The 23,731-nt window shown below is 43.4% G+C and overlaps 1 protein-coding gene across 1 annotated transcript in view; it reads right to left on the bottom strand.

The window, feature by feature from the left end:
• HEPHL1 (hephaestin like 1) overlaps positions 1 to 23,731 on the bottom strand; it is a gene marked incomplete at both ends in the record, with an annotated part of 29,149 nt that overhangs the window by 3,943 nt on the left and 1,475 nt on the right. Inside the window, 13 exons of the mRNA XM_079539821.1 lie at positions 2,046 to 2,186; positions 3,021 to 3,160; positions 4,333 to 4,546; positions 5,704 to 5,916; positions 6,993 to 7,143; positions 7,591 to 7,802; positions 9,872 to 10,003; positions 10,176 to 10,315; positions 11,004 to 11,172; positions 11,981 to 12,235; positions 13,461 to 13,640; positions 15,312 to 15,524; positions 16,440 to 16,684. Coding sequence (XP_079395947.1) covers positions 2,046 to 2,186; positions 3,021 to 3,160; positions 4,333 to 4,546; positions 5,704 to 5,916; positions 6,993 to 7,143; positions 7,591 to 7,802; positions 9,872 to 10,003; positions 10,176 to 10,315; positions 11,004 to 11,172; positions 11,981 to 12,235; positions 13,461 to 13,640; positions 15,312 to 15,524; positions 16,440 to 16,684 — 2,405 coding nt within the window. The remainder of the gene's footprint in view (positions 1 to 2,045; positions 2,187 to 3,020; positions 3,161 to 4,332; positions 4,547 to 5,703; positions 5,917 to 6,992; positions 7,144 to 7,590; positions 7,803 to 9,871; positions 10,004 to 10,175; positions 10,316 to 11,003; positions 11,173 to 11,980; positions 12,236 to 13,460; positions 13,641 to 15,311; positions 15,525 to 16,439; positions 16,685 to 23,731) is intronic.

Genomic DNA, 23,731 nt, shown 5'->3' with positions numbered 1-23,731 from the left:
CAGAGATTCAGTTTCTCAGCCTTCACCCTGGGCAAATTGGTAGATAAATGGTACTGGAGGTCAGTGCTTTAGGTCTGTTGAAATTGCAGGGAGCCAGGCTCCAGAAAATATTTCCTGGACTTTCTCAGTTGAAAGGGGCACCACAACACAGCCCCTGCCATCAGGTCTTTGGAGATGGTGCAGCACTATATTGGCTCAGTTCTATTTCTGATTAAATATCAGAACTGCTGCTGACTGGGAATGCCAGGAAGGGCCCTTCCCTCTTCCCACTAAGCCACTGTTCCTCCGCAGTTGCTGAAGAGCCCCCGTTCCTTCCCCAGATCCATCACCTCTCTCACATCCTTCCTGAGGGTGAGCAGAGATTCACTGATCTCTGATTCTTAAAAACAATCTGATGAGGAAATGACTTGTTTGGATGAGGCTCAGTTCTCTGCATTGAACACAAACGTCTGTATTCAGATGAACTGACTATGCTATGTGCTCCCATTTGCTGGGAATTTATTTTTTTTCTGGTGCTCCAGCAAGTAAAGGTCAGGAGGACAAGAAGTGATCAACACCTTGTCCTTCTAAGTGCCAGACAAATGCCGAACAACTTATTTCCTAGAAGTTTCCAGGGCGACAAAACCTGAGAAAAAACTGGTAACACAGAATCATAGAATCACCATGTTGGCAAAGACCTCCAAGATCATCCAGTCCAACCATCCACCTATCATCAGTAGTTCTCACTAAACCACGTCCTTCAACATGCCGCAAGCCAGGGTAAAACAAAGAAATCCTGGAACTGTTGACCATTGCCTCGGTACAGCCACAGCCCAATAGCTGCCAAGGCTGTGGGCACTGGAGCAAAAGAGAGTTTTCAACCTTAAATGGTCATGAATTGACTGAACTAGCTTTGTGTCACAGAGCCACTGCACTGTTTTGGTGGGTGGTTCAGGGACATGGTTTAGCAGAGGGCTGTCAGGGTGGTACAACTGGTTGCAGTTGGACTTGTTGATCTTTAGGGTCTTTTCCAAAGTGAGCAATTCTATGATTCTGTGATTATGATTCATGCAATAGTGGCCACTACTGTATGACAATAACTAAAGACACAAATAGCACTATATATAGGATAGGCCTATATAGGATGGGTCTCCAGATGTAAATTAAGCAATATCATTTATTCTTACAGCAAAAGAACCTTTTGTGCATTACAGCACAGGCTTATTGACATAGCGGAGAACAAAAAGGCTTTCAAGGTGTACCACTACACTAACAGAACAGAAAACTAGCAAGAAACTCATCAGCCTCAGAGTCATTCAGCCATTCTTGCCATGGGGACATACACCACTTCTATTAGTCCCAGTGATGACTTGTTTGGCTTAAATAGGACTGGATGGGCTCCGGGTAGCTCAGGGTGAGCAGCCAGCCAGGACCTGTAGGTGCAGGTGGGGGTGCTGAACAACCTAGGAATTATTCGGGCTTTGAAAGATTTGTTCTCCTTGTTAACAGCTGCTTGCAAAAGCTTGAGCAAAAGCCTGCCCTGCAGTCTGGCTGACAGTACTCCTTTTACAGACACCTTCCCTAAGCCATCCCAAGCCTGCTCCCATGTGGATACGGGAGATATTACAGCAATGCGAACAGCACAACGCCTCCACTGAACAAACCCTGTGAGCAGAAGCAGGCAGAGCTAAATACTGCCAACTGTAACTCTACCCCCGACTTTCTCCATTTCTGGAACATTTTTAGAGCATCGCCCTGGCGCTAAACACTTTTAGGCTTCCCTGACCATGACTATGAGCTTTCTAATGCATTTTGGAACTTGCCCAGGGAAACTACGTTCCTGTTTCTACCCTGATAGGAACAAAGGCTCCTTTTGTGCCTGAACGTGCTCACCTGATCAAGAACCTACACACGCAACAGCACAGAGAACTGCATCTGAATAAACGCTAAGCATAGTTTGCCTGGAAGAACACATAAGTGTGAATAAGCTTGAAGAAGGGAATATCATTCATATGTCAACAAAATTTTTATATATGGCTTTGTAGCTGAAAGAAAAATAGCCTTACCTGGGAGGGTGATTGGTGCCTCAGTTTGTTCCTCACAACCCACTTCTTCTACTCCATGTGCACTTACTGAATAAGGCCTGCTGGCTTTGTTCTTAAACACAATCAGCACAGAGTCACCCACCTCGGCATGAAGCAATGGCCCTAAATGGAAACAGAAGAAGCCAGTGATTAATGTCTCTTTTCTGAACTGCAATCATCTTCCAATAGCTCGGCCTTGGAAAGGAGTCTTGGTCTTTCCTGGAGCCCTCAGGCTCTTCTGTTCTTCCAGTGAAGCCATCAAAACTGGTCTGCTATCTCTGCCACTGAAAAACTCCATATATAGACATGATTTCTTTTTTCTTTTTAGACAGTAAGAGAGATAATTCACTCTGGAAACAGGTCTCTGAGCAGTTTGTTTTTCAGGAAAACTTATATAGTGGATAGTTTTCAGCAGCTTTTGGCAGGTGTTTATCTAATATCAAACTATTTCTTCAGTTTTGATCTTCAAAAATAAAAAGGAGATGTCAAATATATTCCTATACAGAAGTAGCATTTATATGGAGTTGACTATTTTACGATTGGTTGTTGCCCACTTCTCATCTCATAGAAAACATGAGCTGATGGTTATTTTATGACATACACAAATCTTGCCCAATTCCAGATACAAATCTATCCCCTTGTTGAATTATCTATCTACAATGCTTTCCCCGTATTACATGCTCTGATGTTAAGGTGCATCCTGTAAGGTCCATTTTTGCATCTTCCCTGTTAGGATTCTTTCAGAAACTCTGTACTTCATATCTGAGAATAAATCATCCAACTTTAAGTGTAAGAAAGCATTCTTACACTCAGCACTTATACAAGCTTGATTTAAATCATCAATAGCTTGGAATCAGTGCTGTCTCTTTTCCATATTAACAAAGCTGGAAAAACTCTTTGTTTTTAAGCTACCCTCTCACTCATCATGTCAGTCTATGAGGCACGAGAGCTACTTGCCCAGGATTTCCAAGTGTTCCTCTTCTTCTGTCCTCTCTTTGCGCTGCGTAAAGTTGCCATTTGTATACTCCCTGTAAACCACTTTCTTGTATTTTGTACCAATTAGATCTTCCCCTTGGCTGAGAAAAATGTGCCCGTAGCTGCAAAATAAAAAGGGAAAAATTTAAAGCACAAAGCTCACCTGTCTAAATGCTCATTATAGTGCTCATTATAGTGTTATACATAATAGATGTGACAGGAACGTATGGCTTGGTCCAACATGACGATTTACGCAAAGCCCTGTGTGCTGTAGGAGCTTTTAAACAGCAAGTAATAACAGTGATAATCCTCCCTAAATGCACACTGTCTTCAAAGCCAAGGACATACTGCACTCACCACAAACATCTGGGAACACAAATCCTTCAGCACAGCCAACAGAACAGCTTCAAGCTATGAGTGGCTTTGGTCACTCACCCCAGTGCATCCGTACCCCAACAAAAGGCACTGTCTTTCCCTGCACACCTGAATCACGGCTTGGGTTGGAAGGGACCCCAAGGATCACTAAATTCCAGCTCCCTGCCACAGGCAGGGTTGCCAACTGCTAGATCAAGTACTAGATCAGATTGCCCTGGGCCCCATCCAGCCTGGCCATGAACACCTCCAGGGACGGGGCATCCACCACTGGGCAACCTGTTCAGCACTTCACCACTCTTAGTAAAAACTTCCCCCTGACATCTCACGTAATTCTTCCCTCCTTTAGTTTAAATCTGTGCCCCCTTGTCCTGTCACTATGTACCTAGGAAGAAGTTGACTTCCCTCATGTTTAGAAGCTCCCTTTAAATACTGGAAGGCATGTTATCACAATGCCTGCTTTCACTATTTTTGATATGGGTGAGATCAGGGAATGTTAGGAAGATAACCACAGCCTAACCTATCACCACAGGTAAGAGAAGGTTGCTTTACCCTGGAGAGATTTCCTTTCCCCTCCTGCACCTGCTGGAGGATGCTCTTTGAACCTCCCGCACCTGTTGCTGAGGCGGGTTCTAGCACTGCCTGGCCGCCAGGGGGCACTGGCGAGCTGTCCTGATCATGGCTGCTCCTCCCCGAGCTCCCCCTGCCGCCGAGCTCCCAGTGCACTGAGTACGAGCTGAAAATGCCCAGCAGCGTGCAGCACCCTTTTGGCAGTAGTGGATTTAATATGCTCTTCATCACTCATAAGATTGTGCGGTATAAGCCTTAGAAGCCTTCTGCACGAAGCAGAATGGGCAGTCCCTTACCTCGGCTGGCTAGCAGTGCTGCGCCCCACACCCACCAAACTTCTTGTTTTGTGTACCTTTCCTCGTTGCTGCTGATGTTGTAAATCTTTGGTGCTGAGCTCTTATTTGAGGCATAGTCCCACTCCACCTCCTCCGCAGCGATGTAGTAGAGCCTGACGGCACTGCGCTGCTGCTGGGCTCGGCTGGCATTGCGGCAGCTGCTGACCTCGTAGAGGTGTTTCATCCCCCCGACAAAGTGATCGAAAGTCCTGCAAACCACTTTGAATGTGCCTAGGAAGGAAAGTTCTTGAGATGGAGGTGACTGTGAAAGCAAGCAACCTGGCAAATTGACTCCCCTGCTTTGTTCATCTCTGGTCTGTCCTCCAAAAAAGTGAACCCCTAATCTGGGATGCTGTATAAAAAGCCAGGTGAGGGGTAGTTTATATCACTTTTGCAAAACTAAGATGGCTGAAGCAGAAACTAGTTGGTAATGTGGGCAAGCATCAGTCATCTCCTTTAGTCATCATATAGACTGTGGCCATGAGATATCTCAGAGTGGGCACCCAGGAGTCCTACGTGTACCTCACCAACCCCAGTTAAGGTATGGATGAGCAGAGTGTGTGTTTCAGTTATGCATGCTCAGCTCAGTGGGCCAAGATTAGAGGCATAATCCTGTCGAGTCTGGATCTCAGTCCACTCATTCTAATTCTAGGGTAGGAGTGGGGGAAAAGGTAAAGTAACATGCTGTGAAGAAAAATCACAGGTGGTGGTGACTGTAAAGATCTGATCATTCACTTCTGTCTGCTTGTGGCCAGTAGAGGGTTAGCTGTCAAAGAATAATGGGCTCCCAGACTCTGTTATTCAACATAATTCCTAGAGTGCAGTTTTCTGATGGACAGTGGAATGTATAGAATACACACAAGGAAGGAACCTGCTGCCTTATAGAGCTCTACTCTTTGGTGTACATATATATTTCATTTTCAGCACCTTGCCAAAAAAGCAGTCCTGCCTGAATTCTCAGCTGCACTAAGTCCCCAAAGTCCAGATAGAATCACAGAATGGCTGAGGTGGGAAGAGACCTCTGGTCCATCTGCCCCAACCCCTGCTTCAGCAGGGACACCCAGAGCAGGATGCCCAGGGCCGTGTCCAGGTGGCTTTGGAAGGTCTCCAAGGAGGAAACCACAGCTTCTGGGCAGCCTGTGCTGGCTGCTCTATCATCCGTGCAGCACAGAATCACTCTCTGGTGTTCAGAGAGAACCAACTGTTATCCAGTTTGTGCCCATTGCCTCTTGTCCTGGCACTGAGCACAACTGACAAGAGCCTGGCCCCATCTTCACTGTCTATCCCCACTCTTTCTCTCTCCCTCACACTTCCCATCTCTCTGGTTGTTCTTTAGGCTGCCTGATTTCTGTGAGTGCCAGAACACCAAGATAAGCACAGGGACATACCCACACGGTCTGGCTGCATCAGTGCTGTCCCTGATAAATGAGGAAACAAGGCCAGGCCATCCCTCGTTGTCCCTCTTAGGTCGATGTTGTTTCCTTGAAATTGAACTCCGTGCATGTCATAGTGACTTCCCAGTCCGATGAGGTGCCAGGAGACCTTGTCATCCTTGCACATGGCCAAGCCTGGCAGGTTACCAAACAAGTAACCATTGACAGCTAGAGGAGAAGAAAAGAGCCTGGTTAGTGGCTCAGCACAGAGCTTCCCATCACCTCTGTGGCAAGAAGTTTGCAACTGAGCAAGTCATAACATTAATTAAAGGGGCATTCTGTGAAGCAAAAGTAGCAGCAGGTGACACCACATTAATGTTTAAATGCTGTTCTTACAAGCTCTTAGCTCCTACATTTCTCTTAGCCTATAAAATCTTGTAATAATCCTTTGCAGGGATTTAGAGATTCTCCTCCAAACTTTCCAGAGTGCTTCACAGTTGCTGGTTAAGTATATAAATCAGGTGCCTCCTTTTCAGTCTGGAGAAAGTATAAGCAAATAATCAAGGACATGGAGTGGGACATAGTTCTGATGCAGCTTTCCGATGTGATACTGACTTCTGATTTCCACCTTTACTCCCAAAATCTCTCTCTTTTAAATTTCATCATCAGATGCCACCTCATCTCATAGTTGGAAACATTGTACCTGCAGTGCCTGCACACATTTCGCTCAGTAGTTCACTGTTCACTATCAGTACATATTCTTGATGCTCTCAGTACAACCAAATCACATGTTATGTGAGTTGCTCAAGTCTGTCATGTCAGGAATAATGTTGAGGATATCTGTGCTGAAGTCAGACATTTACGTACAGAAGAGATGTTTTAACCCATGACTGGACATTTCCTTAGTCTTCACCCCTCCTTTGCTGGAGTGGTTGCTGCCCAAGTGAAGCTGGCAGAGCAGAGAGGATGACTTCATTGCTGGAGTCAGTGCCAAGCCCTGTAGCTACACTGGAATCACCAGTAAACATCAGCTTCTTCTGCAGCTGATATGTGACTCTGGCATTATACCTTCTTACACACCCAAGGCTACACTCCATTCCCTTTCTCCAGCTGTAGTTGATAAGCGGTTGCAGTCCTTGTTAATGTGTCAAGGATTCAACAACCAAAGGACATCAGGAACCAGACATATACTGACTGACAACTTTCCACCTCACCCTCCAAGGCATTGCAGTCAGCTATGAATGAGGACGAATTTTGCCACTGATGACTGAAGAAAAGATATCATTAACAGATACATTTCATACCATGCATTTTGTTGGATTCCTTGAAATCTGCGTCATTTTCATCTACTTTTGAAGGGTCTCCAGTAAAAGCTTCAATATTCTTGTTCAGATACCAGCTGTCATTTTCATCGAAGATTGAAAAGAGGAGGTAGAATTCTCTGTCTATTCCCTTCTGTAGCCAAGGAGAAAGCCAACACACTAAAATGAGTCTGCAAAGAATTATCCTAGTGAAAAATTATCTTTCTTTTATAACAAAAGTATATATATATATATATATATATATATACAAAAAGCTGCAACTGCTTTCTTACTACGTCCTTTTAGAGGATTTGTATTTGTACTCTTCCATGAGCCAGAAGAAAAAAAAAATCCAGTGGGGTTGGAAAGATGCAGTCATTGCTAATGAATGCATGGAAAAGATGGAAATAAGGGATAAGGGATAAGTCTGAGTGCTGGGGAATACCAGTTTCACCTTCCTATCCACCCCATAGGTCAGCTTTTACCCTGAGGAATGACATTTCTTCAAACTCTTAAATTTGAGCTGGGAACAGTGCAAATCCATTCTCCCCACAGCCCACCACCCTGCTGTTTCGGAGAAGCCATTCTCCACTTTGGGCACCTGCATTCCTTCCTCATTCAGTGAGTTCTTCCGACAGACCAGCAAAGGCCCCACCAGGCCAGAGTTGGTGTCCTTGACAGCATCAGTGGCTGAGTAGTACAGGTAGGTGAGGCATGGTGGGTCACTCTCACTCGGACCTCCATTTTCAGGCACTCTCCATTTGTACGTGAAGGTTTCACCTGGCTTAACATGGGCTCCTGGCTTCATATATCCTGTAGAGAGAAAGTAGAGAAAAACAAACGTTATGGGAAGGTTATGTCCTCCAGAATACAACTGTTGGGTGGGAGTCAGACATAGCCTCTGGTTTCTGCAGACAGGTTCAAGCACCATCCTATAGATAGGTGATTTCTACCACAGGGACATCTCCCAGAGCCCCGTGCCACAGAAACACATGGAGCCATTCCTCGCCGAACAAGTTTGACACAGACACTGACATAAAGCTATTTGAATTATCTGGATTTGATCAGACTAAACATGCAGAGCTCATCTTTTCTTTTAATTGGCTTCCTCTAATGTCTGTAGCTTACCTGCCCTATCGTGAGATTCATCTGAGGTGCAACCGCAGACTCTGAGTTCCCATTAAGCACCAACAAAGCAATTACATCAGCAAGTGGAGCTAAAGCTGTGACTGCTTAGAAATTCAAAGCAAATCCTGTAATTGCTTCTTCTTGATTTTGCAGCAACACACAGGAAGCTCTGTTAGAGCCTCCAAAGAGAGGTTGGTGTTACTTTTTTCAGAAATTAATTTTGGCGATTGTCTGCTGTCCTATATCCTATCCACCTGCACAGGGTGGATGGAGCATCACTCATGCAGTGTAGCCACATTAAGAGAGTGCTGGTATCCACACAGAGAGCACCGTTATGAAGAAATAAATCTGGCATAAAATCTTCCTCTCCAAAGACCCAGAGGTGAACCAGTCACGCTTCTGCTTAATGGTCAGATTTGGTTTCATTCTGCTCCACACCAAAGGGTGCAATGTGAAGGGACACTGTTAACACAGGGTTTAAACAGAAGCACAACAGAACTACAAGGAGAGAGAAAAAGCTGCCTTTCCATTAGGGAACTATATCTGGTGTGGATGGCATTAGAATACAAGGCTGAAAATCAAGGCTGAAATCAACCTAGATATTTTAGCATACAGCAGAGCCTGCTAGAAAGTGGGCTGTGTTGCACAGTCAACAACTGGAGACAAAACAATTAGATTCAAGCCTTTTGTGTGATTTTATGACTTTGTGCGTTGACCTAATTCTCTTGGCACAGTTCTCCAAGGAAGGATTATATCATGGGAGTTTCTTTTGGATGTGTTGCGGTGGAAGTAAAACAATTTGGACAACAAGAAGACTAACTTTCTCTTCAATGCTGCAAATGCAGCAAACACATTTCCACGGTATTATCTCTATACGTGCTATGGTTGGGATTCAACTCATCTAACACAAGCTCTCTAAATCTTGGATATGTGTTCTGACCCTAATCTAGTCTCCTTTTGTAGTCAGCAGAGACTGAGACATCTCCAGAGGTGACCTACTGTCTCCTGAAATAAGTGTTCAAAGTAAATGAACCTTTGCACCTTCTGAAGGGGCTGTTTCTTGCCTCTGACTGCAGGAGTCTCCTACCAATTAAACATGACACAGTACATTTAATGGTTAAATTTTGATTATAAAGATCCTATCTTTGCACAAAATGAGAGGAAGCCCTTGATAAATGTTTGCTCCAGTATTTATGTATTTAAGAGGATCAGTAATGATCAGAGGATCATTACTGCTTCACATTCTGGGTCAATCAGATAAAAGATGCCTGGATGTTGACTGTCCTGGGAATGAAGGAAGTAATATACCTGACCTGGGTTAGAAGATCAGATGTGAAGCAGTTGAGACCTGTGGATAGCTATATGCAAAAACTCAGCAAGATCATCATGGCATCATCATGCCAGATCCTATGCAACAGTATTTTGGAACATGCCCAGAGTTCAGCCACTAGCTGAGGATGTATACTGTTAGATAAGAAATAATGTGAATTGGATTGGGCTTCTGGCTTGTACTCAGCATTAACGGATGGACCTCAGCTAATTTCAGCCACCTTGCTGGGCACATGTCCAAGGGAAAGAATCAGTACAGAGGCAGACTAGGGGGTTCCTCGTGGCATTTAGGGAAGACATAAAGTAACCAAATCATCCCTTCTATGCCTTACTATCCACAAAAAGGGCAAAGCTACAGAGCAACAGAAGATCTATAGATCTATGCATTTTGAATGTGACAATGCCACGCTGCAGTAAAAACTTACCATCTAAGTAGGGTGCACCTTCTGACAGTTTGCTGAAGCTTACACCATGGGCCATAATGCTATAGCTCCTTCTGGCTTTGTTGGCGAAAGTAACTAGCACTGTATCTCCCACTTCAGCTTTTATAACGGGACCTTAAAGAGAGAAGGCAAGGGAAGGTATTAGAAGACCTGCCAATAGATGTATTTCCATCTAAACAAGACGAAGCTGGCTGGCAACTGAATCCATTAATTTCCCCTCTGGAACCAAGGGGACTTCTGCTTTCAAATCCAATGGAATTGCAGAATGGGAAAATATTAACTGTACCAAGTATTCCCAGGTGTTTCATGTTCTCTGGCTGAATCTTCCTTTTACTGAACGTTGCGTCGGTATATTCCACATAGCGAACCTTCCAGTATAGCCCTCCTATTCTGTCAATCCCTTGTGTAAAATATATTGCAGATTCACTGTGGAATTAACAAATTGAACGGGTTAATTAACTGGACGTTCAGGCAGAAACCTTAATTCGGGATGAAGATATCACCCCAGCCACGGGAGAAATGATCTCCCAAGTCATTAGTTTGCATACACTTTTTCTCATACAGCTCTCTAGAGGAGATATTACTGACTTGAATTACAGCTATATATTAGTTAATAAATGGGCATTCACTGTGCATTAGACTTCAGAGTGTTCAACTTAGGACAAGTGCCATGTCAACTTACCTCTAACTACCTTGGGGCAAGACATGTGCCACTGCTTGTTCTCAGTGGGTTTCTAATCTTTAGTTTTCCTGGGCTGCAATACAATTCATCTCCATCAGCAATCCTGAGGGGGTAATCTGCCATTATGGCACTCTGCGATACACTCATTTCAAATGTGAAAGCTGCCTGAGGAATCTCAACATAAGGGCTTGCTTACATCACCAGGGCTCACTTTCTCCACAGACATAATTGTGGAGAGAGATAAGTGCTTCCAGAAGGCAACTACTAAGCATCGCAGTTACAGATCCAATTTCTCAACAAGGATGTTTAAATCCTCCCTGCCCTATCCAATTAAAATTAATAACAGTGCAGGCCCTAGCCCTGGTGAATCACAGTGGGATGTCATCCAACTCTTGAAATAAAAGCACGGCAGGAGAAGATGAGAAAGCTTACCTGCCAGTGGCATTTAAGCCCTGCCCAGTGAATTTATCGTAACCGTCAGGTCCATAATTCCAGAGCACTTCTTCAGCAGCAATATAGTATCTTCTTGTGTGACTGAGTGGTGTAGGTCGAGACAGGTTTTTTTGGCAGACCTGTACATCATACAGTGCCTCCATGCCACCTGGGAGGAAAAAGAATCTGGAGACGGTCCTTGGCCAGCTGTGTGATCAGTAATCTCATGGATACAAATGCACATTCATAACCCTCTAGGCAGGAGCTACATGGGCTGGAAAACATGACTAGGATCATTTGTGTAAATTTCTATTTCTAGACACTTCCTCCTTCTACAAGCTTCTCATGCAAGCAGTATGTCATCCCACTGCTGAAAACTGCTGAAATCCATGACACACTTTTGTGGGATTATTTACTCAATTCCCCAATCTGGGTAAGGATGCAAAGGGATTCTGGGGACTGCAGTGCCTGCTGAAATGTGCAACATGGTATCACCTCATCTGGACTCCCATTGAAAAAGCTGGTTCATTACAGCACTGAAGATGTTTGTTGTTTGCCAAAATCAAGTCTCTTTGCATAATACAAATCCCACTGAATGCAATGTGCAAGTTCTTAAAAGTAGAAATGACCACAACTCGTGACTGTCTCTGATATCATAATTACACATTGCCTCCTGCTGCCACCCTAGTTTATGCTTTCAGGCTCTTGCACCATACAAATACATCATCATCATCATCATCAAATTGCTTCATGTAGAGGTTTCTTACCAATCCATATTTACAACTTTGGCCCAACATACATAATTTACCCTGGAAACTGAACTCATGCTATATTTGTGGTGACACTTCTGAAAGTGTCAGTTAGTCAGAAATGTCAAATTTCACTTCCAATGGAAACATCTCTGCTTTCTTTTTCTAGAGCAACAGAGGCTGAAATTTCTGTACCTGAAAAGATCAGGGATATCAGCTACACCATACCTCGTAAATGCTCGTTAACTTGGCACGTTATCAGCCACCTCCCAGGGCTCCCAGGAGTCATCTCTGCTGTGATGAACGTTGCTGCAAACAGACCGATGACATCTGCCCTCTGGTCTCTGTTAGTGAACGTGTGGCCATAGAAATACGCAGCGTGGATATCTATTTCACTTCCCATGCCAAACAAGTGCCAGGACATGGGAGTGTCAGCACACATCTCCAAGCCAGGGAGATTTCCATAAATATAACCATTAATTGCTAAAAACAAAAGTAGAAGATTTTAAGAGAGGGAAAAGAGAAGTGCCAAATGCATCTGACTTCATTTCTGAAGACAATTCTTTCCTGACCCAGAAAAGAAACTACAGATGCCCACACTCATTTCTGGATGTCAGGGGAAATTCTTTACAGAGCGAGTGGTGAGGTGCTGGAACAGCTGCCCAGAGAGGTTGTGGATGCCCCATCCCTGGAGGTGTTCAAGGCCAGGTTGGATGGGGCCCTGGGCAGCCAGTATTAAATGGGGAGGTTGGTGACCCTGCATGCAGCAGGGGGGTTGGAGATCATGATCCTTGAGGTCCCTTCCAACCCTGGCCATTCTGTGATTCTGTGATTTCCTAGCTGAATAAAATATTCACAGGCTCCCAGATGAAGGATGCATTTTTGAACAGCCAGCATACAGCTCTGGATGATCAATCTGCCTATATTCTCTGGTTGGGTCTATGAAAAACTTCCTGGGCCATATCAAGATATTACAAAGGCCCAGTCAGCAGCAAGAAGGCCTGATAATGAAGTCAATTTTTTCTGCTGGCACTTCAGATGTCTGGAATATATTCTCTTTAATTCTGAGTCACAAGTACACTGTTGTACATCTGGCTCAGGCAACATAAATTAAAAAATCATCAGTCAAATCAGTTTAGTCAGCTTTGCCTTCTTGAGCTTCCACACCTGACAACGTATCAGGACATTAGAAGAATGCGATTCACATTCTGCAAAATAATTTAGCTCCTAGGTTCCATGGAATGACTGATTTAGCCTCTTAGCCCAAATTTCCAAATAGCACAAAGTAAGTACTCTTACTGAACTCTGAAGGGCAGAAATAGCAGTACCAGCTAGCCCACCAGTCTTCAGGTCTTTTGAGAGCTAGAATTGTTGGACTCTTCCAATATATGCATCTCAAAGTACTCTTCAGCCTTCTTTTCTCTTTTCACAGCTCATTAAGTGGTCACCAAAAATTTTACATCTGTTGCCCAAGGTAACACGCTAAACAAGTGGCAGAGCTGGATATGAAAGCCAAATCTCCTTACTGCAAAGCATTGTGTTGTGTTATGTTTAGGGAAAGGCTTTTATCAACACAGTAGTTCAACATCTCAATCTGTTTTGTACTGACACAGATAAGGAAGAGGCCTCATAAGAGACAGAAAGTCCTAGTGATATGAAGAGCCTGATTACTGCTGTAAGTCACCATTTGCTCAAGAGTCCTGCTCACCATGCATTCGGTTGCTGGTCTGGAAACCTTCATCCTCTTTGTTAACTGTGGCTGGTTCTAAGCAGAAGGTATTTATATTCTCATCGAGGTACCAGCTGACGTTTTCATCTATAATGCTAAACATCAGGGCAAAAGCATTAGCAGCACCAGTCCTTTCTATTGAGGTCTCATCTGCAGTTCCTAAATCGCAAACGAAAAGAAAAGTGCTAAAAAAAAGCCTTGGAGGGGATTGAATTTTAAAATGACAGTAGCTTTGGAGCATTCAAGGAAATACAGCAGTCTGCCCATGGTCAGGTTGAATCTTACCTGACTTTACCCCTTCAAGACAGCTTAGTTCCACCTCCCAAACATTTGAGTAGATGGGTGCATCCAGTAGGTAGCTTATCTCATCTAAGTCGTATTGAGCTGCTATTTAATGAGTTTGACACAAGCACAAGTAGCTGCCAAAAGCTGTGGTCCCCATTTCCTAATCTTTGTCCCACTGCTTCCAACCCTGCCCCTTAGTATTACCATCCATGTGCCAATGCAGTAAGGCAGATCAGAAGCCTAACCCAGCTGGTCAGAAATCAGAGAGGTAAGTGATGGCCTGCATTCCTGTTGCATTGAAGCAGCTTGTGAGGTATGCCCTCAGAACAGCTAAGTATATGTGGCTTACTCTCCGTGGATTAGCAAGGAAAGCTAAACAGTTAAATAGGATTAGATATTTATATTTTAATAGGTTTAAGATGGGATGAGTACAATCTATCCAGGCTAAGCTGAGAATCGCTATCTGAGGACCACAGGAGTGGCAACACTGAATAGCTTATTATTAACCGTTGACAGCTTTATATTTCATCTACTTGTCCTGTCTGTCTCTGAAAACCTGAAAACTTTCTGCTTCTCTAGTGCTGCCTGGGATGGGACCCCAGAGCCTCTCAATCCACCCATCACCACCAGAGGGAGGAGGACTGAGGCAATTGGCACTATGTAGATAACCACCTTGACAAAGTCGAGACTGAACATGCAGATAAGCCAGGTTTTCAGGCTGGGACTGTTTTGAGCATGTTATCTCCTAGCTTCATGTATTATCCTACAGTCTTTGGATCAGTTTCACCTTCTCAGGAAGTGCTGTATGTTCCCCAGGATAAAAAAAGTCTGAGACATTTTATTGTCAATTATTGGGAAATCAGGTCCTCTCCACATTGAAGCCTTTTCCTGGACATATAACCATTGTTTCAGGTATATGTTCTGTACTTTTGTAAAATTAGAGCTGGTTTTGTACTACAGGAGATACTGGAAAGGTGGAAAATTTACGTGTCCCAAATTGAGAAGGGGCGATTGCTCACCTGACAGATAGAGTTAGTACATGGCTATTGCAATAAAGTACAAGGGACAGGATGTCCCCTCAGCTGTTTAGGGCACATTCCCATGTGGCTGTGATATAAAACCAATATACAAAACTCCATAAGAAAAAAAAAGTGACAAGTATGTAAACGCCAATGTAGAAGTCACCCACCCAACTCTAATTTCACTTCCTGGGCCAGGAGTCTCTTGATTATCTTGAAATGATCCCAGTTAGGGCACATTTATTTCTGGTGTCAGTCGTGACCAGCTGGCCATAGAGCATGCTGTAGTACCTTCACCAGCTGAGGGAAATCTCTTGTGAAACTGAAGGGGAGCAGAAGGGGATTGTCCCAGAGCCATACCTACCCTGGGATGCTCCTGGAATGGCCCAGCTATTCCTTGCCCCTTTTTATGGGCTATGTAGGGATAGATTCTAGACCATCATGTTTATACCTGTAAGCAAAAATGACTGTTAAGATGCCAAGCTTGGCACAGGGGCTCGCTTTATCAGTGCTTCTAGCTCAGTACCTTTTTTACAAACCAGCAGTGGCCCAATTAAACCAGATGCAATATCTCTTGGGGTGTCAATGTGAGAATGGTAAATCCAAGTCAAGCAGTTTGAGTCTGCCAAAGTTGGGGAATAACTTTTCCTTACTGGCCATGTGTAGGTGTAATTTCCACCAGGAACAACAAAATCATCCTCTTTGCTTTTACCACCAGTTCCATCAGGGTAAAGTGCTCCTAATAAATTTAAAAAGAAAGAAAGAAAGAAAGTTCTTAGCCTCACCTTAGCTGTTCTCCTTAAATAAACGTGTGATTTCTTCTATTTTATCACAGCTTTCAAAGACAAGAACTGCACTCACAAATTAAGAATCACTAAAAAATTGTGAAAATTTTCAGATGTTCTGGTAAAAAAGCCAAAACATGTTGACAGTTAGAATCAATTACTTGTCACTAGATGAAGCTTTACAATTCATTCAAGACACTTTAGCTTTTGTCTTTACTCTTATCAAACATATACACATTCTGTTTGTTAAGACTATATATCTTCTCACAGAATACTGATGAGAACAATAAGTATGGGCAAATCATGGAATTGTTAAGGTTGGAAAGACTACTAAGATCATCCAGTCCAGCCATCAGCCCAGCCTGTGACAGCTCTAGAACTTGTCACTCAGTGACCTTCTTTCTTGGAAATCTCCAGAGATGGTGACTCCACCACCTCCACCACTCACACGTATGTAAGTTTTGGATTCTGAAAATGAAATCATGCATGTTACAAACCTACAAAGAGTAAAAACATTTACTTACAAGAGCTCTATCAATTGAAACAGGCTAGAAGTAGAAAGAAGGAGGGAAAATACTTCAGTGACTAATAGTTTGGGAAAATAATTCAGGAAAAAAGACCCACCTAACCTGTTTCAGTGCTGGATTTATCCTGGGCATCAAAGGTTTGTGGCCAAAAGTTTTAAGAAATTAGTATGTTCCTGGTTTTAGTCATCAGTTGCAACTACCAATGAGTTTATGAGAGGATGATCTAAAGTCCTCTGATGTCAATGGCCAGAACAATAAGTACTTGGACAAACTTCTAGCCCTGACATTCACTACTCCAGGAGAAATGGAGAAGAAGAGAGAAAGGGACAAACCAGCTTTTACCTTCAGATTCCTTGTCGTAGAAGACCCCATGTGGATGTACTGAGTATGGACGGGAAGCAAAGTTTTTTAAATGGATGATAAAGACATCTTCTTCTTCTGCCTTCAGGACTGGCCCAAGGAACCCCAGCCAGGCTGCCTTGGGGATTTCCTGGGAATATGTGTCATCTGTGTATTGCCTAAAAATAGCCTTTTTGTACACACGCCCTATCCGGTTGGCTCCTCTTGTTGCATACACACTTGCAAACCTAATGTTGAGAAGGGAAAACAATTCAGAGACAAAAACTCATTGGAGAGTTGATCAACTGATGCTTACAGTGCTGCTGAATGGTCCACTGAGGCATACCACACAGACTGATGTGTGAGGAGTCAATCTGGACAGCACTATTGGCACCCATTCCCCTTTCTGTTCAGTAACAGAAATCTACAGATCTGGTCTTTGGTGCAAGTGCTACAACTCCTTACTTGAGAACCAGGAACTCGGGCCTTTCTGTGGAGTTTTAGCACCTTCTCCCTCTTTTGAGAGGGTGAAAACTCACATCTAAATGCTTGACAATTCAGAAGGAGAAGAAAACCAAATTCCTTAAAGGTTTCTCTAAAGCCAGTAAGAGTGGTTGTAAATGATTAGTTTGGCAATCCAGAAGAGTAGCGTATTTTTGTATGAAATTAATAATTTCTACGTTCCAGAACCTATATCTTATAGCAACTTCAAGTAATGCACAGCACATCTTGTGGTCAGTGGTTGGCTGTTAAATTCCTACTCCCTTTAATTCCTGAAATGCATTTGCAGTCTAAAATCATCTAGCTCCACATTCCCACTGGTTCCCATCGTGCCCTTCCTCACATCAAAGAGGCCACACACCATCAGGAATTTCTTTCTTATGCAGGCACTTGCACAAGTTTTAATTAATTGATTAAATTGCCTCCTACCTTTCCTCTGGACAAAACAAATGTGCTGACATTCTTTATGCCACAAGTTTTCCCTGACCCTCTTTTCTGAAAGCTTTCCAATATTTCTCTTTCTCTCTTGAAGTCAGAAACAAGAACTTCACATAATACGCAAATAATATTCCAGCTAAAGCAGGACATACACCCAGTCAGTACTTCTTACACAACCAGAAATTGGTTTTGCTCATCTAACTTTAACTGGCAACCAATTTTAGACTATCTGTTATGATATTTAATCTTCTTTACTTCTCTCTAGAATGCATCTAACAAGTACAGTGCACACTCTCCATGTCCAAGTATCGTGCACAGTGTCTGGAGGACACCTCTTTGCCACACAAACATGGCTATTACACCTTTGTGGCCACTATCTAAACCAAATCCATGAAGCGATTCATATTTCAAGGTCTCCAAAAAGAACACTTTTACATTTGTTTATAACACAGACTCATCAAGAGCTATTTTGGTATAAATGCTACAACACTGCTGTGTCAGAAGTAGTTGCTTAGGACAAAGGAGAAGAGATAGAAGCTTCTCGGTCTGATCCATCCCTAAATAAGTTATGGTAGATATTAGTTAAGGAGTGAGTTGCTAATAAGTCTGGATTTTTAGCAAATCAGCAGCTCTGCAGTAACTGTGTGCATAGCAAGACTGGCACGTAACCTTGTGCTCACTGAGAAGATACCTTTCCTGCCTGGGGGAAGAGGTGCTACCTCAGAATAGTAGGTGGTAGTAGTAGTAGTACAATGTAAACATCCATGCTTTCTTACCTCATGGCAATGTATTCCTGCGGCTAGGCCCTAATTTGAATCATAAATAGCACTTATGGCTCTGGTTCTCTGGCCAGACAACATTGCATGCATAACTACAGACCCCTGGGATACATTGCCTGCTCTGCAGAAAAACTCTGTTCCAGAGAAGCTGTATGCTTTTGAACAGGCATGGCCACGCTTGACGTGAGTCTCACTCCTGTGAATGCATAGAACAAAGATTCCAAAACCCATTTAGAAATTTAAGTTCCAAGGAAATCACCCCAGAAAAACCTGTGGGCTCAGGCGCCAGAAACTTCCTTGTTGCCTAAAGCTGTGCTACAGGACTTCTTAGATAGCATTTCTATTGATTGGACCTGTGCCACTTAAAGACATCTAGGAGATGGGGGAAAAAAAAAGTCCTTTTAATGCCAGCTTTCTGAAAGTACATCCATTCAAATCCTCCATCCTTTCAGAGCTACCAAGCCCACTGTCCATGTAACAGGTACCAGCCAGTCACAAGGCAGGTGATGCTCTTCTGTGCTGAACATCAAGGGATAAAACAGTCATGGAGCCAGAAAGGGATCACAGCACAGATGAAGCAACGACCTGACTCTGTTTAACAGTGGGTTTTAGTTAAACATTTTCCAAGAGTAAATGTCAAATCAGTTCTGGGAGACAAATTCCCACATCCCAGTAATGCCTAAGCTATTGGTTCCAGATTCAGGCTCATCCATAACTCCCTTCCTTCCAGACCAACACTTTCCAAAGAGCAGAAGAGTTTACTGCTCAAAATGCCGTTATGATGCCCTGGACATTTCTTGGAGTGAAGACACTTCAGCCTCACTCCTTCTACACTCCAGGAAGGGGTAGAGTCCACTTCTTCTGCTTACACAGATACATGCATGTATTTTCAACATGTCCTTCTTGCCACCCTCAACAACCTGAGTGAGAGCACAATGGCTGCTGTAAGTTCCATTCTAAGTGTCTGGACTTCCCCATTTCCTCCCAGAGGATTTCCGCAGTGCCCACCTCATCTTTTCAAGCAGCTGGTAGCTCTGTGTATCTTTACATGTGTTGCTGTGCTGCACAATACAATGTTTAAAGATCCTTTTCAGAAAGACTGACTACACTGAAACTAATGCTATCAGCCATGAGAAGCTCATAGAAAAGATGCATGGGTGTGAGTGACTTCTCCTTTTCACCCCCATTTGTCTGGACCAATTGGTCACCATCATGTGAGCACACTGTGGGGCTGATAGCTCTACACAGTGCCACAGAGCAGACAGAGGATGGGTCAGAGGGTGCTGGCACTGGCTTATTCCCAACGTCTTCTGCTGCTCTTTCTGTAGGACACAGAATTTCACTCCTGTCCTTCTTTCTTTCATCTCAGTTTTTCACAATGTCTCTGCTGTTGTTGTTGGCACACCTTGATTCCTTCCCATTTGCAGAGTCTCTTAGAGAGATTTTCACTGCTATGGGACTTCATCTTGCATCTTTGACAACAGCATTCTCAAAGTTCATTCCCATCTCCTGACGGAGTATGCTTCTTGGGGAAACAGTGTCTCATTTCAGCCACCTACTTAAACAACCCCTTTAGCTGTATCTCCTGTTTCATTCTTTCCCACTCACTGTCTTTCCAACATATTATTGTGACAGCAACTTCTCCAAATGCTGTAACAGGTAAACAGATCCAAATCTCCAAAACTGCCTTCGCTTTTTACTTCAAGTGATTATGACGTGTCTGTTCTACTTGTACCACATGCCAAATGTCTCCCATTTCTCATTTGTCCTGTGCTTCAAGCAGACAAACCTCCCTGTTTCTTCATGATCTCCTGTTCACTAGAAATCATTTCATCTTCCTCATGGCTTCATGATATCAGTGCCTGAACCTCCTGAATGTCCTGTGTGGAAGTCCTTCTTTTGTTTCTGCATCTGATTTCATTTTGCCAGTTGACCATTCCCAGCCATTCTTAAGCTCCAAGAAAAGAGGGCAGTGCACGTGAGAGGGACAGGGAGTTATTAATAGCCAATGAACTCTCATTCCTTTAAATTAATATTATTGTAATTATAGTAAACCATTCCTCTGTAGTGATGAGTATTGAATCTCTTCCAAACAAGAGTGTCGTGTAGACTCAACTTCAATGAATTCAAGATGAGACATACAGATAATCTGCCATCTCAGGCGAAGACCGTGAGTTAAGTGTAGTCTCTACACCTATTTGTTTTATCACACAAAAAATGCGTTTTACCTTACTTATGATACCTTTGATCTTTAGAAGTAAGGTGCTTCTGTACAGTAAGAGAGCTGCACACTATGCACAGTAGAACAAATAGATCAGTACATGGAGTCAGATTCTTCACAGTTCTGAAGCCTGCTGAGTTGGTTTGTCACTTTAATCCCCACTGAAAACACTTCAAACAGCTGCCAGATACAGAGCCTTGAGTTTTCTCCTGCTGTTAACATGCCCAATAGCTGATGCATGCTCCTAGGTTTGATTGTAGGTAAACACGAACTTTCTTTTCCAGCTATTATTCCACTGAAGTCCCATAGATTTAGCGTTGGCACTACAAACTTTTTCCCTAAAATCCATTGTTGAAACTTTTTTTCTCTGCTGTCTTCACATACTCTACCACTGGGTTTATAAGAGATCTTTTCTCTGAAATCCCCCAGCTTTCTGAGGGATGGAGTATGCGAGGAGAGTGCCCAGGGTTCCAAACTGCCCCTGTCACGTTAACCTCTGGATCGTGCCTTCTGTTCAGCACAACCCTCTGCCAGGCAAGTTCAAGATCTGTGCCAGGGGGATGGCTGGTAGAGGGTTCAGTGGTACCTGCTCCCATTTGTTGACGGTGCCCTGATCACACAGCATCAGAAAGCAGGATGATTTTTGTGTCCTCAAACAACAGAGAAATCTTGTGATCAAGGGACATCTGAGACCTTATCTAACCCACAATTGCAGCTAGAGAGGTCAGTAAAACCCCAAAACCTTCAATGAAGCTCTGAAGCGTCACTGGTTAACTGTGGCTACAATGGTTTCTCTCTTACGATGATCTCTTTCTTCCACTGAATTCAGTGATGAAACTCCCCCTAGACTTCACTAGAGCCAGGATTTCATCTTTAATACCCTTTGAATGTTGACTCTTTGCACATAGATTTTTTCTGCTGATGCAATTGGGTCATTTGGCCACATAATGACTCAGCCATGAGTTTAGCACCTGTGACGGCAGTTTTACTGTCATCCTCTGGGTGGGATCTCCTCACAGGCAAGTTGCACAAACTGTGTTTGACGTTGTGGTAACAAAAAATACCCGTTAGTGCTGGTGGATGCATGACTTAGCCCAGATAAATGCAGGCTTGGTGGCCTAAGGAGAAGGGATGAGGGGTTACATCAGGCAAAACTTAATGACCTCTATCACCAGAACACCAGAGCAAGATTTAAGTGCCTATCGTATAAACTAGCACCAAATTAATTTAAGAGAGGTTATCAACCAAACTTTGATCCTGAGGGCTGAGCCATAGTACGAAGGGAAAGACTAATGTAAGTCAAACCACATCATCCTGTTGCATTTTTCTTTTGAAAGGCCATGGCCTTTATGGCTATTAAAGGGAGCAGGCAATATCTGAACTTGACTTCCCTCTGCAGTGATATCCATATCCTAACTCACAACATCTCACAGGGATCTGCAGCATGTCTGGCAAAACAGATAGCACCTTGCATTCTGCACGTTGTATCCACTATGGTTTAATTATGTCAGCTCCTTTCACCAGTTGTATCAGGTGGGACAGGATGCTGAACACCTCAGCTTGCCCATATTCAGTGGCTGTAATTTGGATCCAGCTGTAGTTTCCAAAGTTCTGGGTGCTTTAGCAAATGTCACTTTGATGTTTGAAGGAAGAACTGAGAGTGTAATGCTTTAGTTTCATTCATAACAGCCCAGATTATGAGAGCTGATGGAACAGCTTAAGGCTTCAAGTGGACTAGACAGATGGCAGAGGCAGCAGCCTCATTATTCTCTTTACACAAGCACTGTTGCACAGCGAGATACACGAGCTTTGCAAGCAGCAGGCTGGCCCTTGAGCACTGCAGCAACACAGATCATCATGAAAATTAACATCCAAGCAGAATAGTGATGTTAACACAGGGCTGCGTTTGGGTTAATCAGCTCTGACGAGAGGCAGCCTTTTCCGCTCACACCCAGGGAGGTGCTGATGCAGCTCCACGGCTGCTGGCTCACTCAGCACCAGCAGAAACCCAGCAGCACTGCCTTGTGCCAGATCCTACTCCCCTAATTTTTAGCCCCATGCCTCAGCCATAGGAGTCTCCTTTCTGTAAAGCAGCCTTCATTGCTGCAAAGATCTAAAGACTGAGGGAGAACTCAGCTTTGGCATGGCAGCGTTGAAAATCATCTTTATAATCTCACTATCTGATCCAGGTAATGTGACATTTTCCATTACGCGGTTGCTAACTCAGCACTTTTGTTAAGTTGCAGAGAATAAGTGGTTTTGATGATATCTCTGTGGGCTAGCTGGAATCAAAGGGAACATCCCTTTTTGTATGTGCACCAGCACTTTTAGAGATAACCAGTTTGTCTGCAAGGTCTTCATCTGCACTTCCCTATCAATAAAACTGGGATAGTGCCCCATCAGATGGGTGCTGCAAGGATGCATCACGAGCTGAGAAGTGCTGGGCTCAGCGAGCCTGAGTGCTGCTGTATGCAGAACAAGGCTGGCTCAAAACGCATCCCTGCCTCGATCCAGGAGCTGATCCTTAAACTTCATTAATCCAACTGTGCTTTTCTTACTACCCATAGGAACCACTTAATTAGCTGAAGGGTTAAGCCATTAGTATGCACCTTTAAATTTACATTAGAAGCTACCCTAAAGAGTTGAATAGTCAAAAAAGCTGTTATTTGTTCACTTCTTCCACGTGTCTATACCAACCATTAATCTAGAATACAGCAGCTTTATTCTGGCCTAATGTAATACAGTTTACAAAGTAAACTAGTTACAGGAACCATTTTCTGCAGTACAAGGCTTCATGCAGGGACTGAACCACAAGCAATCCCCAAGCTTGGGATGTAGAGTCCACCTTAAAATCCAGATTACATTTCCTCTGTGGGTAAACCCTTTGGAATTTGCATTCTCTAATTATTACATTACAACACTGACTGAAGACGCAAGCTATCATTTCTCCCTGTTGTGCCATGAAAAAGGCATTATATTAATGTCTCAGACTTTAAAGTAAATGTGCCACTTGGTGTGCAGGGATCTCAAAGCACAGACAGACTTAAAAGTATTTTACAGAATAGCCTTTCCGCAAAACGAGGGAGGATCTGTCAATAGCTGCCCTTCACTTAAAGCTCCTTCCTTTCCAGTGAGAGATCTTTCAATTTAGGGAGGGGAGAAAATTTTCCTGTGGCAAAAAGAGTGGGACGTGAGAAATTCCAGCATTTAACACAACTGAATAACAACTTTTTTCAGCAAAGAACATTTTAATAGGCTGGGAAAAAGGTATCAACCTGAATTCAGTCTAAAGGGTAACACATATTGACTTGGATACTGACTGGGACCTCCAGTTGTTAGTAGAATAAGATTTTGCT

The sequence above is a fragment of the Tetrao urogallus genome (assembly GCF_951394365.1).
Source record: "Tetrao urogallus genome assembly, chromosome: 1".
NCBI lineage: Eukaryota > Metazoa > Chordata > Aves > Galliformes > Phasianidae > Tetrao > Tetrao urogallus.
The sequence above is the reverse complement of the archived record's forward strand: the minus strand, read 5'-3'. Positions and strand labels throughout refer to the sequence as shown.